Below are 18,907 nucleotides of genomic sequence, written 5' to 3' on the forward strand. Positions count from 1 at the left end.
CTATTTGAGCTTTGGCCTACAGAATTACAGTTGATGTATAAGTTAGAATAGGGTATCATTGTGTGTCATTATCTCTACTGGCCATCTGCTTCCATTTGGTCCAAACCAGTTTGTTTGTACAAGATCTGAGGTAGCAGCACTTTCTGCTGTACCTCCCCCCCCCCCCCTCCCCCTTGACGCTCACACGCCGCTCGGTATTGTTAAGAGCAGTCAGAAACAACAAGCTGCGTGTTGTAAGCGGCCCAAGAAATCGACTAATACTGCGCCCACGTTCCAGAATATTCCAACAGCGACCCCACTTACATAAGTTTGCGTACTGCCCTTTTCAATTCCCCGTTGACGTGCCTGCCAGGTCACGTTTCCAATTATGGTCGTCAGTATTCTGTATAATGTAATTCGCTCTAAAAGTTCGGTTGTAAGGCGCCTTGATGCTTCCTTGGGACTCTACGTCAAAAACCTTAAGGGCGTGAAAGTCCTAGACGTAAGTCATTTTATCTATCCTTTGAATGTGAGGAACAAGTAAAGCTGCTGCTGTACGTAGTATTTTCTTGGTGGGATCCTCTTGAACGTGCTTTCATCATTAGAATTCGCCTGGCATTTTGGCCTTGCATTTGACGGTTGTGCACTTGTTCCCCAGACTAACCAACCCAGCTGTTACAGCCCTTGTCCAAATGATACTTCAAGTTTCCTTCTGTAATCCTGGAAAAATGGTCCATCTCCTTGTCCAAAATTTCAAAACAGACGGAGCAGCTCGACACCATTTTGATGCAACAAAAAAACAATTTTTGTGATAGTCGTCGCATTCACGAGCTGTTTTTTTTTCTCTCTTCCGTTTGACATCTCATTTTTCCAGCACAGAGGCGCATCGGTTTCGCTCTCTCAACCAAGTGCAGTGGGTAGCACAGTTGCGTTGTCACGACAGCGTGAGAGAGGGAGAGGTTGCAAGTTCAGCTCGGTGAAATGAAAACTGTCTGTGCGTGTTGTTGCATGAGTCTCGAGCCTTTGAAACCTCCCATCGGCCTCAAAAAACGGGGTCTAAGTAAATATAGACTGGGTTACACTTCCTATATCTCAGCTTTGTCTTCCATCCAAGTTCTTGGCAAGCTGCTGTAGGGTAGTAGTAGTAGACTGCTGTTGCCCCCGTTAGCCTTGACGCAATCGTTCGCGACCGACTATATCTGGCTCTTGTTGGTGTAGGGGAACTCGAAGCCCATTAGGTTAGACTCTGCAAGTCTTTGACGTAACCAAGACTCTTGCGCAATCATGCTTGAACGACACCCATCGGCCATAATTCACAACAGACTTCCTGATCTCCACCAACCAATTTATTCTGCCAGGAAAGCACTTCTTGTCGTTTGTTGTTTTTTCCTCCCCGTTTTTATTCGGTTCTTTACTGGATTTTTGTAATGGGCGAAAATGGGATCCCTGCTGACGGTTTTTTCTCACGCCACGATAAGATTCGCCGTAGCAAATCTTTCAGACTCAAAAATTTGAATTTATGAGCCTTTTCTGTTTCAATATCTGCACTGGTGGATTTGGTTGGGTGCAGCTTTACTTCTTAAAGCGTTTTCAATTGTTTTCTCAGCATTTGCTTGTCTTGGTTGTGGTTTCTCGCCCCAGCCTTTTCAATCATTCTGGCCATATTTCTTTCATGTACGCCAAACCAGCCCCAGTACTTTTTTTGGTTGTATGAAAGCGTTGCATTTATATTTTAAAAAAAGTGTCAAATGCAGGCTTTATGCAACGTTTCCTTTCGTGGAATGCGTAAGCCAGATCAATTGCAGAAAGTTGACTTGGTTCTTTCTCAATAACACACAAAAAAAGTTCGAGATCTGGCAGAGTTGAAAATGAAATAAAAACCAAAACAAGATGTGGAGATGGAAGTAAAGTTGACAACTTTCTGGCTGTCCGCCCATCCGCCCCAACTTCTCCAATTTTTTTTTTGTGCGTATGTGTGCAAGATAACTTTAATCCAAATGTTTGTTTCGCGTTGTAAGGAGGCGGTGTCACCTGCCACGATCGAAAAAATGCTGCCTACCCGTTTTTGTTTTGTTTGTTTTAAGAGTTCCGTGGAATCTCTTCTGATTTTTCAATGCCAGTCAAACATTTTTACATTGGTCGATTTCGAAAGATTTTTGACATTTAACTTGATTCGTTCTATTGTTGTTGGTATTTAATTACGACGGCACTTGCTCTTCATTAGCGGCGGAAACGGCAGGAAGGAAGGTGCATTTTCTAATGTCGATAGGAAACAGAGCATGTACGAAAAGTAAACGAGACGGGCACGCACGCGCTGGCCGAGAGGGAGAGAGAAAGAGGATCAGTAGAGAAGAAGGAGGAGGAGACGAGAGTAGTATAGTAGTAGTACCAGTGTGCGTGTGTATATCGATGCCAGTGCGCGTTCTGTTGCGATAGACTTTGGTCGAACCGCTTGAAGCCGCGCTCAGTCGACGCGCTCTGCTCGACACGGCATCATCCTCAATCCATTCGATCCTTCCTTAGTGTATTTACTCGGTTTTTATCACGTGAGAGAGAGAGAGAGAGAGTCTGTTATTGTTGAACCCAATAGAACTTGACTTGAAAGAAAAAAGAAAATCCTTCGGCCGTTTTGTTGTTGGTGTTCCTGCCCGTTTGAACTTTGAGCGGTCATCGTTTTCAAGTGTCGCCGTTCTCGGTCCAGCCACTTGAAAAGAGTCCAGAGGCAGAGAGAAGGAGAGACAAACACTCACTTATGCACGTCTCTTTCCAGTTGTTGTTGTTGTTGTTGTTTAGCATCGGTTGAATTGAGTTTGAAGCGAAACAATTGAAAGGTGACGGAAATGCAGCATCCGTGGCTATTACCGTTTCTTCATCCGTTAACAACAGCGCCGCCCATCCAGCTAACTCTGCCACCACCGCAGCATCAGCCTCATCATCATCCTCACCACCATCCCCATCAGCACCACCACCACCCTCATGCCCATCATATCCAGCAGCAGCCTCAGCAGCAGCCTCATCCGCATGCCCACCATGTCCATCATCACGCTGCCGCCCATCAGCTGCCCTCGACGTCGATGGGACTGACCCTACAGCCAATGCTGACCCCATCGGGGGCTCTGCTCCTGCCGGCCCTGCAACAAAACGCGGCGGCCGCCGTGGCAGCTTTTGCCGCCGCCGCTCATCAACTGGCCGCACACCAGCAAGGATCAGCCGTGGCCGCTTACAGCGCCATGGCCGCCACCAATTCGCCCGTTCTCATGGCCCCGTTTCAACCGCAACGTAGTCGTCTCAAGGTAGTAAACACTCGATCCAGCCCAAAAAAAGGGGGTAGGGAATCAAAAGATGGACCCTAAGACCCATCATATATCAGATGTGTTAGCCTTAACGCTATGATGTACTCGTGTGTATGAGTGTGTGTGCATACCTTGTTAGACGTGGGGTCTGTTTATTTACCCAATGCCTGGCGTGTTGGCTATAGCGTGTAGGAGTGGTGGTGGTGGTGGAATGCTGTCGTCATTCGGACGCAAACAAGTGTCGGGCAAAAGTCATACTCTATATCTAACCTTTTAAAAAATTTGCGCCTTTTGTTTTTGTAAGGCTCGGCGTGTGTGTGTTGATGGAAGCGATAAAATTCACTGGAAATGTTTGCACCTCATGTTCGCCTAAACATGAGTTTTTGAAGGGGTAGGAAGGCGGGCTGACTGCTAGTCTCTTCCAGATGAGCCAATCGATCCAGTTGCCTTAGACCATCTATTTTTTATTTTATTTTTTTGGTGGGGGAAGAGGGGGAAGAAGGGGAGGTGATGGAAAATGATTTTGGCATCCTGGAAAAAAATCGTCTCGAAAGGAGGATCGAATGAAGATGCGATAAAGAAAGAAGATTGCCACCAGGTTTTTTTTTTTTATCGATGGATTTGTGTTTGGTCTGTTGGAATTGATGTACTGGGATTGACAGAAACACGGATCTCTTGTCACTACTCTCACAGTAGAGGGACAGGATTTCTGCGATACAAGTGGCAGTAGGTTTCCAAGTCGATTCAAGACTCTCCTATCGTTTTCACAATCCTTTTGAGCTGCTTTTCTCCATCGACAATCCAACGGTGATTTGCATTGGAACCGATTAGAATGTCTGTATTCCTGTCTTCTTGTTGCCTGCTTTTCTTTAGGCTACGCTACTCCTAAAAAAAAGGCTCAAAGTCTATCTCTCTTGCCTTTATTTTTTTTTCTTTTGCTCGATGAAAACGGGAGCGAGGAATATTCCTCTTTCCGGCGGGAGAGTAAAGGATTTCCGCAGTTCTTTGTGTGAAATCTCTCTTTACTCGTGGTGCAATATATATTTATATGCGTTCCAGACCAGTAGAAAATCGGCCCTTTTTTTCTTTTTCTTCTTCGACTTTTTCGTCCTATTTGTACCGTAAGACGAAAGGGAAAAAAGAGGCTCTTTGTGTGTTTTCGCCTGCGTGTGTGGATGTTGCTGCTTCTGCCTTCATCGCGAAGATTTCGAGAGAGCCAAAAAGAGCCAGTCTGAGAGATCGATCGTTCCCGATCGTCAAAAGAGACAAGGCCGTGAGCGACTACTACCACCGCCGCCAATGCTCCTGCCGCACACACACACACACACACACAGACCCTTATATAGCCGGAAGCGGCAACTCTATTTCTGTGAGTTCCCCAAGTAAACAAGAGAAACAGACACGGGAAACTTCCTGAAAATCAAAACGGAAATTCTTAGATCTATATTTTTTTCTCTCTACTCTCCCTACGACTTTTCTTTGAAATTGACCGAAATTCTTTCGTTCGCTGTTGCCGTTTGTTCGTTATGTACCCTCATTTTTTGTTTTCTTCTAGTTTCATAATTCGACCGAGCACGCGAAAGATGATCTCCACCCAATTTCAATGCGCGGAGAGACGAAATTTATTTTCTTTTTCTTAAAGGGGTTCGGATTTCTCATTATAGGTCCCGTCTCTTTCTCTCTTTCTCAGTCAATTTGATCTTTGGTTAACACGCAACTTATTTCTTGGCCTATTTTTGCTTTTTGTTTTTCGGTTTTGTTTTTTATCTCCCATGTGTCGAGCGCACTGGAAAATCGGAAAATGATGAAGAAGAGTAAGAAGAGGAGAAGATTCTTACTGGTTGGGTTGCTGCAAGATCAGCTCGTTACTTTGATTTTAATGCGGCAATTACAACAGCGCCACATCTTGGAGCGTTAGTAACCTAGGAGTGGCACTAGAGGAATAAGAGCGATATAGAGTGTCTTATGGCGCAAATTTGATACTTGGGGCCCCCTGCTTCGAACGTCAAACATTCTTCACCCATTTTTCACTTGACTTTTACTTGACTCTACCCGTTGTTGGCTCCCGTCTTTTCAGAGATGTGGATCCATCTTTTCGACCGCGGTAATTCACTCCATTCGCAACATCATCATTAAAATGTTTTTTTAAACATTTTCTTTGCCATATGCTGTTTACGGCAAAAAGGAGTTGATCAAAGAAAAAACAAAAATCACGCCCATGTTACTACTCTTCTCGCTGGGAAATCGTCGACAACCGACCATAATAAAAGAAATTTATTTTAAAAGAGAAAAACGGAACAGAAGGAAAAATGTAGTGATGTTGCGCGCATCGCCGGAATGACGGCATGTAATCGGATAAGCTTCCAACCAACGTGTTTGCCTTGTAGGCCCATCTATTTTTTCTTTCTTTAAAAGGAAGTAGGAAAAATAAAGAGACAAATAAAATAAAAAGGAACTCAAGTGAGAAGAAAAAATATATAACCCCAATTTAGGGCTCCAATTTGATGGGATTTTGAAGGGAGACTTTAAGGAGGGAAACAAAAACTGTAAAAGAAAAAAAGATTTTATGTGAGGGGTGGGGGGAGGTTAGTAGACGGAAGTTTCTTTTGCTTACGTAATGATGTCTCTTTTCAGTCTCCAAAGCTACTATACGGTTCGTTAAAGGAATGAGGAACTTTTGCTGATTTTGGCACCCGAGCGCCTGAACGTTTTGAACTCGGTAACCCCTCATTTTCGTTCATTGTTTTTACTGGGTTGGGGGCCGGTTGGTCTGCTCCTGGGCCGTGTTGATGGGTTAGCAAGAGGCTCATTTTGGTGAGTGGGGAAAACAAACACCCCCACACACTCTTTTGGCTGAACGAAAGTGATAAAGACGATAGGAGATCGGAATGATTGCCATTCTGGAACTTTTCAAATCGCCCTATAAATGTTGGGAAAAGTTGTGCGGACGAGTTAAAGAAAAAAAAAAGAAACCAAATTTAATTGAAGGCACGCAGAGATTGGGCAACAGCATCTCGTAACATCTGTTATGCGTTTTTTTTTCTTTCTTTTTCTTGGTTTTTTATAATTTCTCCGAAACCGAGATGTGGAACCGAATGAAGTAAGAAGCCGCCGCATGGTGGAACGCATTCCGTAGATTGTTTTGCTTTGTATTTATTTTTTTCCCCTGCTTGGGGTTTGTGGGGGGGCTTAGTAGTTATTCTTGTGCATTTTTTTTTTTCCTCCAGTGAAAATGAAAAAGAGAAAACAAAAAAGTGCCACTCCTTAGGTTGTGGCTGAAAGATCCCAGTGTAGCAGAAAAGGCGGAATGAATTGAGAAGAAGGAACGTCTTCTCTTAAGTTGCTGGGAGGATACCCGAGGCGCACGACACAGGCCCCGGCATGGCACGCGCTCCACTGTTGGTGGATTCCGGAGGAGGTTTTCCACAACTGATGGATTGCCGAGATAGCTACTTGTCACTGGGCGTCGTTGTTGCAATAGCAGAGCAAAGAGAGAGAGAAAGAGAGTAGCTTTTACTCCGTCCTTCTTTTTCCTACTCACTCCCCCACCCCCCACCCCCTCCTTATGATTATATATATATTTTGTTTTCGTGGTCGGTGTAGTAGGAAGAAAATGAGAGACCGAGAGAGAGGAGATACCAGCGGTGTTGGGAGGGCATAGAAGAATGTCTGGAAATAGAAATAGTTTCCAGCTTTTTTGGCTTGGTCTATGTGTGTGTCGTGTGTGCGCGTTGTGTGGTGGTGTGTGGTGTTTACTGGTCTATAGTCGTTTCTCCGACTTTCCTTGGGCTGGCACAGATGATTTCGATATTGGAGGGGAGCCCACCATTGTGTTTTGGATCTCTCGCCCCCGTGTGCCGACTTTTACCAACGTCAGAAAAGAGGGGGATAGGAGCAAATATTTCCCTTGTTGTGATGACATTCTGACGTCACTGTGATCCATCACGCGGAATGTCACTGATGCTGTAAGCTAAGAATTTTCGGCTCCCGGGGGCCGACGGTCGAAAGGGGGAGAAAATGAAATTTAAATAAGGTTTATTTTTGTTTGCCCCTGTCTATTGGCGCCTGTCTCTTTCCCCTCGGTTCAAATAGTCTCTTTACCTGGTTTGAAGGCTTGTCAACATATGGGCTCCTCGCCACGCCTAAAGAAATCCGGATTTGTGGGAGGCATTTCCCTGTGTGGCGGGGTCCTGTTGTTTGGCCAAGGATCCCTGTTTTTTGAAAGTTTCTTTTTGTTTGCATCTTTCATTCCACCCTCCTATAGCAGACTTTGCCAGAGCAGGCCATTGCGAATTAATTAGATTGCACGCTTCTCTTGTATTTTGCATACCGCTGTTGAATTACGTCATTGTAGCCGTAAAGGTCATCGAGTTCAAGTTTTGATGTCATCGTAAATCTTGTTGGCCGCTCTTGGGTGATCCCCAGAAATATGCTCATCCTCTTTTTTAATTGTCGGTTTCTTTGTAGAGTTTGTGGGATTCTTTGTAGAGCGAGAGACCAGACCAGTCGCCTGTGTTTTATGTTTTGGTTTCTTTCGGTTGAATAAAGTTGGCATTGGACTCCCATTCGGTTGGGCGAATGTGTTTATGATCCGGGAGCCAATTAATTTCTGAGGCCTGTTGCCGTTTCTTGACTTGTAGGCGACGCAGGATTTTGGGTGGGGCACGGCAGGTTCGTTGCCAACTTGAAGTTGATTTGGAACGGTGTCAACTAGTTTGAACATTCGCGAATTTAAATAATTTTGATGAGAGAGGGAGGATTCGATTCCAGAATATGCTCTTTAGAAACTTTGGGTGTGAGTTGTTAATTGGCTCTCCGATCAAACCTTTTCTTTTTTTCTTTTTTGATCCTACCATTATTCTTCACCTTTTGGTTCGTAGTCGTTGAAAGTTGAAATAGTTTTGACGCCTGTCGGTTTCAGCGGTCGCTGTGTGTCAGCTGGAGAGAGAAGCAACTTTGTCCGAACTTTGCTCATTATCCGACAGCCATCGCCCCACAAAAGTATGTGTTCGTGGGTCGAGTCGATTCGTTTAACCGACAAAGACTCTCTCGAGTCGCCCCTCTCTATCCGTGTGCCGCCGTGTCGTGCCAAAAACTTTTATTTTTCTTTCACTCCGAGTCCTTTTTTTTCGTTTGGAGTTCTCGGAATATCTCAATCCTTCGGGACGGAACATTTGACTTTTCCGTCCGAGACACGCATTTCCCAGTGTGTTATATGTTGGGAGGGGGGGGGGGAACCTTTTCTCCTCTTTTCTTTCCGCTCTCCCTCTCGTTAAACGCCAGTAATGAAATCAACGCTTTCTCTCGTCTTATTTCGTATTTTTTTACGGACGCAACACAATAAGGTGTCGGAGCGGCTCCCGGAGTCCCTAATGCCAACTGAATATACAACGACGCATCTATAGCCCGGGCTCTCCCGCTAGGCAACGGGAGACGGTGGTAGGGGGGGGACGCATTTCATCGTGCTCTGTTTTAATGACGTCGTTATTCGGACTGGGGTAGTAATCCTCTTCTTGTTCCTGTATATATATATATATATATTCTTTTTCTTGGATCGTCGTCTTATACGATGAGTGGGAGCTGGGGAGCTATGTAACAAAACGTAACGAGCACACGCACCTTTGTATATCCATCTATTCCCCAGCTGAAACACTTGTGCTGCGTTCTTTCGACTTCTGGCTGCCTTCCTACACCACACATATACCCCCCTCGCAGACAATATCAAAATTAATTGATGATATTGTTTCCCTCCCGACTTGTTTATTGCTTTTAGTTTTGTTTTTTTCGTGTGTCCCGCCCTGATGGTGTAGACTCAGTTGCCCAGGAAACGTAAACCAATTGTCTGGTTTTTTTTTCCCCGAATAAAAAAAAGAAACGAGAGAAAATCGATAGCAAGAGATGATGAAATGCCAACGCCAATTATGGCCCAGTTATCGATTATACTTTATTATTTATTATTGAAAAAATATATGATAGAAGGGAGGCTAAGCATTATTAACAAGATATTGATCGTTTTAATGCAACGTGGATTAGTACCTTATTAATTAAACATGACTAATAATTACAAGTTGGGGACAAACTCCCAGTGTACACTCTCTCGCCGCGTGTGTGTGATGTGCGTACATTTCTTGGGAGTTTCTGTTGATTCTTCGCGCTGCTCGCAACTTTCTCGCTGCTATTTGCTCATCTCATTGTCGTCCTTTCTGACAAGGGCTGGCAGCTCCTCTTGTCTTGTATTGATACAACTCTTCTTACCTACTTGCTCGCCACTCTTGCCCAAGAGCAAAAGAGGTCAGAAAAATAGAAAAGACGTGTCTTGTTTGCATTTGACGCCTTCAAATAATCATTCGTCCTATAAAGACTCTTGTTATTTATTTATTTATTTCCGTGTTTATTCTGTTGGCGATATTTACTTCGTTTTTTTTTCTCTCTTCCCCCGTCCTGTTCCGTTTCGACATGTCAAAAAAAAACGGGACAGACAACTCAAAGTGGCCCATTGAGTAGTTATCCAGACGAAGAAAGAACACGATCCCTTACTCTAGCTCAACTCTTTTCAAGTATTTAAAGTCAGCTCAAGTATTTGAGTCATGGCTATACACTCTGCCAGTGTGCGTGTGAGTGGCGCGGCATTGACGTCAGCTCCGCGATGCTGTGAATGATTCAATTCACTTTCCCCAGTATTGTTTGTAGTATTTTTTCTCGCACTCAGTTTCGCCTGTCTGTCTTTTTATTTTTCTCTTATCACTTCACCCTCCTCTTTTTTTTTCTTCATTCGCGATGATTTATGAGGAATTGATCATGCAAAACTGATGGAGCTTGTGCCTGCTTGCTTGCCTTCGACGCGTCTCATAATCCAGTTGGAATATGAATCCCTCCCTCATCCCCTCATCAACAATTCAAATGCAAAGACGATTTCAGATGGCAACCTCAATATTCCGTTTTGACGTTTGCTTTCATCAACCTGTTCCCTCCTCCCTTTTTAAAAAATATTTTTCGCTCTCTTTTCTTTTGATTCCATTTGGCACTCTCATCATTATCATCGAGTGTATTTGGGAAGCGACGGGCTAACGTTACCCCTCGGTCCCGCTCTCAATGCTTTTGGGATTCATTAAGAGTTGGGAACTCTAGAGCCGTAACTCGTGCCCGACTACTACTACCACTACGCTCGCTAAAGAGTCAAAAGTTCCGTTCCCAAAAGGCTTCGAATCAGACCAAGAGACAGAGAACACGCGCGGATAGTAGAGGATAGAAATATAAAATGTATAAAAGTCCGACATTTTATTTCTTTTGAAAGGTCATCACCTAAACCTCTCAATTTATGTCCTTCTGCCGCTTCGTTGTCGTTTAACGACTTCTGTTGTGACGGGGGGGGGGGGGGAGGAATCATTTTAGACGACACAATCCACCAAATAATTTGATGACACACGGGGCCATCTAGAATTGTCCTCTGAGTAGAAAGTTGTGTTGCTTCGTAAATAAAATGTATTAATGGTGGAATTGTTTTTATTTTTGTTTGCTCAGGTGTCCGAACGAGAGAATCGGCCCGTGGAGGCCAATGGCAGCGCTGCAGCAGTGGCCGCCATGATCAACGCGGGAGTCGCTTCGGAGGCCAAAAGGAAACATCACGATGATCAAATTGAGCCTTTTAAAGATGTTAAGCGAGTAAGTAGATTTATTTTTTATTTTTACTCTTTAAAATTGAATTTTTGTCAGGAAGGAAAATAAATTACTTCGGGGGGCCTTAATTATATTTTCCCCGAAGTTCAATATTTAAAAAAAGAAACTAGAATTTAATGAATTCTCCAGAATCATAAATTCCCCCTTTTATTTCTGGCCGTGACTTTTTTTAATTATGCACAAGGAGCTTGGTGTAGCGTGAGAAAAAGTCTTATCAAAATGTGATTCGAGGTGTGATCAAACGTTTGACAGTGGTGGGAAAAGTCTTAAGCACTATGCTCGTATCGGCTCTCGGCTTTTTGGTTTTTATTCAACAGTTTATTTTTCTTCCATCCTTCTCGGTTGAAGAAACTGTCAAACTTTGAGCCCCTTTGAGATTGTGTTATTATACAGATTGCCCCTATTGTTATTCAAACTTTTTCATTTTGCCTGGGCGCTCACACGAGGCGAGAAATACGGGGAAAATGAGGCTAGCGATTTTGAAATTGAAATGCTTTCGATTGTGTCTCCCAGCCAGAGTCAACTGAATTTCTGATTTTTAAATTGTTCAATGTTTGCTGTTTTTTTTCTTTCGTGTTAAAAGGCTAAAATTGAGACGCGGGCGTTGAAAGCCAAGCGCCCTGGATTTACCGACGAGCGCTACAGCGAGACCGAATACTTTTTTGAAAATGGTAAGTCGCCCTTTTCTTTAAAGCTTTTTTTTTTCTTTTTCTTTGACGCATCCCAGTTTTTGACGTCTATGGACTTTGCCAGCCAAAATCTCTGGGTCCCATATTTTTTGACACTCCGGATGGAGTTGTGCGTCAGCTTTTCTCGATACTTGTGTAGTATGTGTATGTGTGTCCGATTCGCTCCGATGGAATCAAATTTCCTCCCTCCTCGTCGTATTTTAAGGGGAGAGTGAGAGAGAGAGAGGGAGACGAACCTTTTTGGATTGCATCATGATGAATGTCGTGATGGAATCGGAGCGGAAAGCCCTCGCTGGACAATGATCCCATGACTTGGTTGCGTGAAGGGAGAAGGAGGGGTTCTCCGGTTCGGTCGCCCCAACTGGGCGAAAAATAAGAAAATTGAGGGTATGGTGACAAGAGGAAGGCCAACGAAACAAAAGAAATGTCGACAAGAGAAGAAGTGGTCGTGGACATTATCATGGATATGAATAGGGTATGCAGAGGGTGGGGTCGGAGTCAAGTTTTCCTTTTGGTTGGAGTAGTAGTAGCAGTAGTCGTAATAGTGTGGTGTGTACTATATGACTCGCTGGCGATGATGTCTTGATTGCCTTGTTAACGACTGGGCGAACCCGAATGGGTGGTAGACCACATTCGCCCCATTAGCGTCGCATGTTTGTTGGGTGAGCGAGAAGGGGATGATTGGGTATTGAGGATGGGAACGTTGGCGGAGGGCAATGCGCAGAGATTTGATCGTCGAATGCCCAGTTCTTGCGTGTAACCCAGCAGCGGTTGTTTCTTTTTGTTGACTTAACTTGTTTAGCGCTGGAAGAAAATGGATTTGTTGTCTTTTGTTTGGTTTTGTTTGTTTCTCTCGGGGAAATGGGAAGGAGTAGCAAGTGGAGTCTTGACGTGATTTGTTAACCAGACGAATTGAATTTGCCGTCTCGGTTCCCCCCTCCCTCTTGTAGATCGCAGTTGGTTGTGCGGACACAATCCTCGTATCCGGTTTGAGATGCGGAGGGAGGAGGGATTGAGTCGTCGAGTCCGACTCGCTTCAACGAGAGAGACCAGATGACTGGAAATGTAATTCACGTTGCCCAGTTCACCGACTTTGGTGAACCGCTACTGGAATGAATAACGAGATGAAGGAGATTATTATTCCTTCAATCTTTCGTGGGTTTCCCTTTTTTTTTCTTTCTCCGTGGGAATAAGGTCCTGGTCTTTCCTGGTCCCTTTTTGGTTCTTTTTCTCTGATGTTTTCTCTCCCCACGTCTCACGCCAACGGTCTTATTTCTCGTTGTCGCTGGCCAGCTCGTTGGACTGTGGTGGGCAGCGACTCGCACTGGACATTTCACGCATCGTTGCTCCGATCCTCCTTTGACTTGACGTTACATTATTTATTTATTTATTTATTTATTGATGTGCCATTTTCCCTGGAGATCTCGGCTCGTCTCTCTTGTATATGGAAGACCACCTCGGATAATGGAACCTGGCTTCATCCCAGCTCCCCTTTTTTTTTATTTTTTCGTTCCACTATTTTTTCACTCTGGGACTGAATCCACTACGGGTTTTCACGCTCCGACTCAAATTCAGTTTGTTTTCTTCTTCTTCTTCTCTACTTTGAGAACTGCAAATTAGACATTTCTGTCTAGCTGTTCAATTCTCCATGTTTCTCATTATTTCGACTTGTCCAGGACTGCGATATTCCTGTAGATCTGTCCCGAATTTTCTGGGCGTGTGTGTGCGTGTGTGTGTTGATCCAAGATCAATAAATAGCATTCACCTCTCGGTCGGCCCCGAGTTATATAACCGTCAATATCCGCTGTTTGAACGATGAATTTTTTTTCTTTTTCATTTCGATAGGATCGATGGTTTGAAGGGGTGTGAAGAAAAGTTGTTCCGACAGTATGGAAATGAGACTGGGGGGGGGGGGGGGACCGGGGGTCGAGTCATATAAGACTAGAAATGGACAAAAAGTTGCTGGAATAAAATAAACCACCGAAAAGATCTGCATTCGTGCAACACTTGATGCTCCGTTACTGGGTGCGCCCTTTTCTTTCCAGCCTTTTTATTTAGTTTTTCCTCAACGTTTCCTTCTCGAACATTGGGTGTTGGCGGGTTATTTCATCTGCCACTTTTGTGTATTGACTCGCTCCACAATACACTTCAGTTCTTTGGGTCAATACGTCCAACAATTTTCGAGAGAGCCAGCCACTAACTCTGCCAGTCAATTCTTGTTCACGGAGATTTGAAGTAGAAAAAAGGCCGGGGGTTTCATTTCCTTTTTGGCAGTCCAAGATTCAAATTTATTTTTGAGTTTACTCTTTTCAATCACTCACGTTATTGCTGGGCGGGATGATCTGACCAGGATCCAACATCAACAAACAACAGCACCGATGGATGGATTGTTGATTCTCTGAATAGCAGAGAAGTGGGTGAACGTTTGGGTTTGTTGGTCCACTTTTGATTCATTAACTGGACATGGAAAAGTTTGGAAACGTTCAATCATTACTTCACACAATGGACCATTAACCGTTTTTCACTTTTTTTCCCTGTGCGTGTTTGCGTGCGTGTCGTGGAAAAAAGATGATTGACGAATCATCGATTCGATCCTGGAGCCGGAAGTGGTAGCCTCGCTAGGAGAGGAAAAAAAAGACGGTCTAGACTGTTTACTAGGACATGGGTGGGACTGCGTTTTAGTGTGCCACTCGTTGACCCTGCTGTTTTGGTTCTACAAATGCCTTTATACCGATGGACGTGATTCTTTTCTTCCGGGAATCCTCTGGGAGGGACGTAAAAAGGAATCGTGAGTGCATTGACAGTGTTTACCGTCAGCTCGTCCCTGTGTTTACCTCCGCCGTCCATTTTCTCCTTTGTGTGCGTGTGTGTGCAGGGTGATTTATGTTTTATAAATAGGGTCGCGGTACCATCGAATCTCTGAGCAATTCTGATTTTGGTATTTATGAAGGCAGTATATTTCTAGCGAAATCTTGGGTATTGCTCTCGTATTTTATGGAACAGGCAACTTTGTTTTATCACTTTTTTCTTTATTGAAAGTTAAAAAGAAGAAAAAAAGGATTCTTAGATGTGTTTGTTTTTGTTGTTTTTGTTGTTTTTTTTTTTTTTTCGGGTATTTTGTTCGGCGTGAGAAAAGATCGGCAATAATTCCCTTGATCTCTTTCTCTCTCTTTTTCCCCGAAAATATCCGTGGGATTCTCTTGCTTGTTACCCAACAGGCTCTCCCGATCCTGCGTCGGGATTGTAACGATCTGAGAGCGGGGAGAAAAGAAACGTGGGAGGGGGATCTCCCTGGTTTCCTCCCGACAGAAAGAAAAGGGAACCCATCACTTTCTCACACATTCTCAATTGTTCGCCAGGATCCTTTTTGTTGTCCCTGTTATTTATTTGTTTGTTTTCCTTTCTTTCTTTTCCTCTTTTCTTTCTTCTTTTTCCGCAAGAGCTTTGACTGTCGGGAAAAGATTTTCCTGTCACCATATGGAGGCGAAAGGGGTTATCGGAAATGTGCGCTGTTTTAGCCGGCCCTCCCAAACTCTCCTCGTGATTGGGTTTCTCGGTATTCGGTCGTCTTTTGTGTTGCATTATCTCGCATTCTCTCCTTCGACTGGCTCCCCTCTCTTCGTCTTGTGAGTGAGTGCCACGTGATTTCTTTGATGACAAATCACGTCAATGGTTTTGACGGGCGTCAAAGTCGTTTGAAAACTCTGTCGCTGGATTGCAATGGAGTCGATCGGCAGTTGTTTACCGGGCCGCTTAGCTGTTTTGTGTGTGTGTGTTTTCCTGTCTATTTCCGTACGCGAGAAGCATAGAGAGATAATCGTCGTTGCAGTTTTCTATGTTTTTGTGTTTTGGGAGTTAAAAACATTCACGCACGACACCGAGCCACACACGAAACTGTTTTTTTCCAGAAGAGGTGCGGTCCTGACATGTCCTCTCCTCCTCTATTTTCACAGCCGTGAAGAAGAAACAAAAAAAAAAAAATCCACTCGACTCACGCGAAGATTGTAAATCAAAGTGGGTAATCTCCTTTGGTCGTGTGACATTGACCCCTAACTCATTTTTCCTCGGTAGACGCCAGTCTCCCGTTTTCTCTCTCTCTCTCTTAACCCCTTTTTTTTCGTATTTTTGTTTTTTATTTATTTATCTCTCTCACAATCTCATTGGGGGGTGGGTGGGGTGTCTGTTTACGTCTTGCGTCTCCTAGAAAAGAGATATCCTTCATTGTCTCCTCCATTTGTTGCCCTAGCCCGTCATTCCAGCTGCTGCTGCTGCTACTGCCGGGCCGTTTTGCGGTGCTAATCAATACCCCTTCCCTCAGGCTCACTACTACCATTATGATGCCCTTTTGTGAGTGTGTGTGTGTGTGTGTGTTCCACGGTCGAAGAGACTCGACAGAAATGATCGATTCTCTCTATTCGTTTGCGCCCCTCGTCTCCCGCATTACGCGTCTTTTCGCCTTTTGGGCGTCGTCGTCCAGTTTTTCTCTTATTTTTTTCCATTTTTATTTAGACCGTCTCGTTGCTCGCTATTTAATGAGGCCTTGACGATTCGAGAGCGACGCGCGCGTGTGTGTCGTACAGACAACAGGAGCGAGAGCAGCTGGTTGACCGAAAAGCGCAAGAAATAACGAAAGGAGCAAAAAGGAACAACAGAGAGAAAGAGCCATCCGGATTGTTATCTTTGATGTGTCGCTGGCGTGTCTCTTTCGTGACGCCAAATTATGATTGAGGACGAGATAAGAAGGGAGTGGGGTGGGAGGTGATGAGGGCAAGAATTTATTTATTTTTTCTTCTTCTTCCTCTTCTTTCACATTCTCCTGCGCCTTTTAACTGCTCTTTGTTAGTTCGGGGAAGTGTGTTCCACTCTGCGCTGTAAGATTGGCCAGTGTCGCGAGAAAAAACCGGGCGACGGAGATGGAAGGGAAATATTGTTGGATCAATTTCAATTTCATTTTCAATGGCTGATGTTGATGGATGATCGGGCTTGTAAAGAAAAGAAAAGTAAAGAAAAAGATGATTAATTCGGAAGTCTGCTGGTTTTTAATATCCCCCATTTTTCTCTCTCGCCGTGCGATTCCGATGACGTCAGCGCACACACATGGATATAGTAACTATATGGGGGGGGGGGGACTATAATTGAAACCTTATCAAGAGTGGTGTGTGTGTGGGTTTGTTGTTTGTCGGGTACGAATACGATCCCTTCCTTTATTTGTCGGTGGGTCTGTCTGTCTGTGATGTGGTGATGATTGGAGGGGACCACCACCATTGGCTTCAATCCATTTGATTGGCTTCTTCTTGTCCCGTTGGTTTTTATCGGTGGTGATGGTGCGGCGGGGAGGGCTGCTCGCTGCTCATCGTTCGGTTCCGACCCCGCGGGATCCCCACCGACCGCTTAATTACATTTGTTGACAACCCTCATCTCCTTTTCTTTCGCCCTCGCCTCCTACCCCTTTTTCTCTCTCATCTTTTTTGTTTTCGTATTTTTATTTTGTTATTGCCAATTGTCAGCGGGCAAGCGACGGCGGCGGCGGCTCCTTTCGCTCGGCAGTTGTTGTTGTTTCGTCCTGTTCGGGACCTGTAAAATGAACTCTGATCACATCCTGTAACACATGAAGAAGGGAAAAAATGTGAGAGAGAAGATAGTTATTTTAGGGTCCTCTTGTAAACGTTGTGAAACGGAAGTTCCGCCAGCCGGGCCGGACCCAACTCGTCGTCGACTTGACGGTTTAACCGGATTGTGAAACGTTAGTCGGTCGAATTTTGGTTTGTTTGATGTCTGACGTTGTCGCTTGATGTGAGTGACATCTCGGACTTTGAAAAGTTGTTGGTTGGATGCATCACGAGCGGTTAGGTTAGATTAAGTTTTGCGCGCCGTTATTTAAATGATAACGCATCTTACTTTAAACGACGGTCACTTCCCCGGCGTGACTATTCCTGGGGGGAGCATTGCTCACGAGAGGGGAGGATAAACAACAACCCAAAAGGAGAGAGAGTCGAAAGTCTTTTTTTGCGGCCGATGTTGTTGTTGTTGTTGTTGCTGCTGTTGGGTTGAGAGTTGAGGACGAGGACAAATAGCCCGAAATAGCAGCTCCCAAGCAGTTTGCAGGAGCACTGCGGGCAAAATAAAATGGACATGACATCGGACTTGTTGGATTCCCGCACACACCTCTGCGCACACTGCAACGGGGAAAAAATAAAAATAAACAAATAAAAAGAGGAGCAAAAAGTAAAGTGAAAGTATTGTGTCCTGTTTCCTTTCTTTGGCCAAGTGATTGCTCTATCGGGGGAGAGATTGAATATAAGAAGATGAAGATGCCGTAAGGGGGATGTTGGATATTGTGAGCCGGAGCTTTTTAAGCTTGAGCTCTCCTTTCCTGTGGATATTGGGTCCCCGGTTACCCAAACGGTTGTCCGTCCCCCCAACACGATGCAAAGGTCCATAAAGAAGCCAAGTCGCGGACTTTGATTGCGGAAAACAAAAACAAACGACGGGATACGACGTCCGATTTTAGACGCTAAGGCGGCGGCGGTGGTGGTAGTAGTAGTTGGATGTTTGCGGTTACAAAACAAACCGCAGTGGGGGCAAGTTGTTATTGCCCACCGCCGCTTCCTCCAATTGGGCTGCGCGATTTATTTGAATAATAAAATAGGGTGGGCGGCCAACAGCTCAGCTGGGACACACTCGATTTGCTTGTCGGGCGGCTTCCAATCTCAATATCTTTCAAGCCTTAATTATTATGGAGGGACTTGTTATTACCTGCCGACTTCCCAACACGTTATTAGACTGGACGAGAAATGACCCCCATTTGGGTTACGCAACGCCAACTCCCTCCCTCCCTCCCTCCTTCCGTTTTTTTTCCCCCGGCTGATTTAAGAAAATCGTCCGACCAGTGACTATTTGTACGTTTTGTGATTTTAAAGTTTTGGTTTTTCTTGACCTGTCAAACGACCCCCTAGAGAGAAACGGAGGGGAGTCGCGTGTTTCGTTTTCGACGGGAATACTTTGGCATTTTTTATTTGCTTTTCTTGTCCCGGCTAACGGGAGCGCAGTTGAGGAAACTGGCTATATAATTCAGTGGCCGTTCCGATCTATTATTAACGAGTGGACGAAAGAAGAGAAATAATAACAACAACAACACAAAAGAGGGGGGGGGGGGGACTGTTATTTGGCCAAGTCTTTTGCGAAAAGCCGACCTCGTCCGCGTTTACATAATAATGGCGATTCTATCCCGCCCGAGCCGGAACTGTCGTCATCATCATCATCGTCACG

General features: G+C 44.6%; 1 protein-coding gene across 1 annotated transcript in view; it reads left to right on the top strand.

Moving 5' to 3' along the window:
• Positions 1 to 2,390: 2,390 nt before the first annotated feature.
• Positions 2,391 to 18,907, top strand: part of LOC124326898 (RNA pseudouridylate synthase domain-containing protein 2-like) — a 36,303-nt gene continuing 19,786 nt past the window's right edge. The window contains exons 1-3 of the mRNA XM_046785616.1: positions 2,391 to 3,272; positions 10,794 to 10,934; positions 11,533 to 11,620. Of these exons, the coding sequence (XP_046641572.1) occupies positions 2,820 to 3,272; positions 10,794 to 10,934; positions 11,533 to 11,620 (682 nt within the window). The 5' untranslated portion in view covers positions 2,391 to 2,819. The remainder of the gene's footprint in view (positions 3,273 to 10,793; positions 10,935 to 11,532; positions 11,621 to 18,907) is intronic.

The sequence above is a fragment of the Daphnia pulicaria genome, chromosome 2, assembly GCF_021234035.1.
Source record: "Daphnia pulicaria isolate SC F1-1A chromosome 2, SC_F0-13Bv2, whole genome shotgun sequence".
In the NCBI taxonomy this organism is placed as follows: Eukaryota; Metazoa; Arthropoda; class Branchiopoda; order Diplostraca; family Daphniidae; genus Daphnia; species Daphnia pulicaria.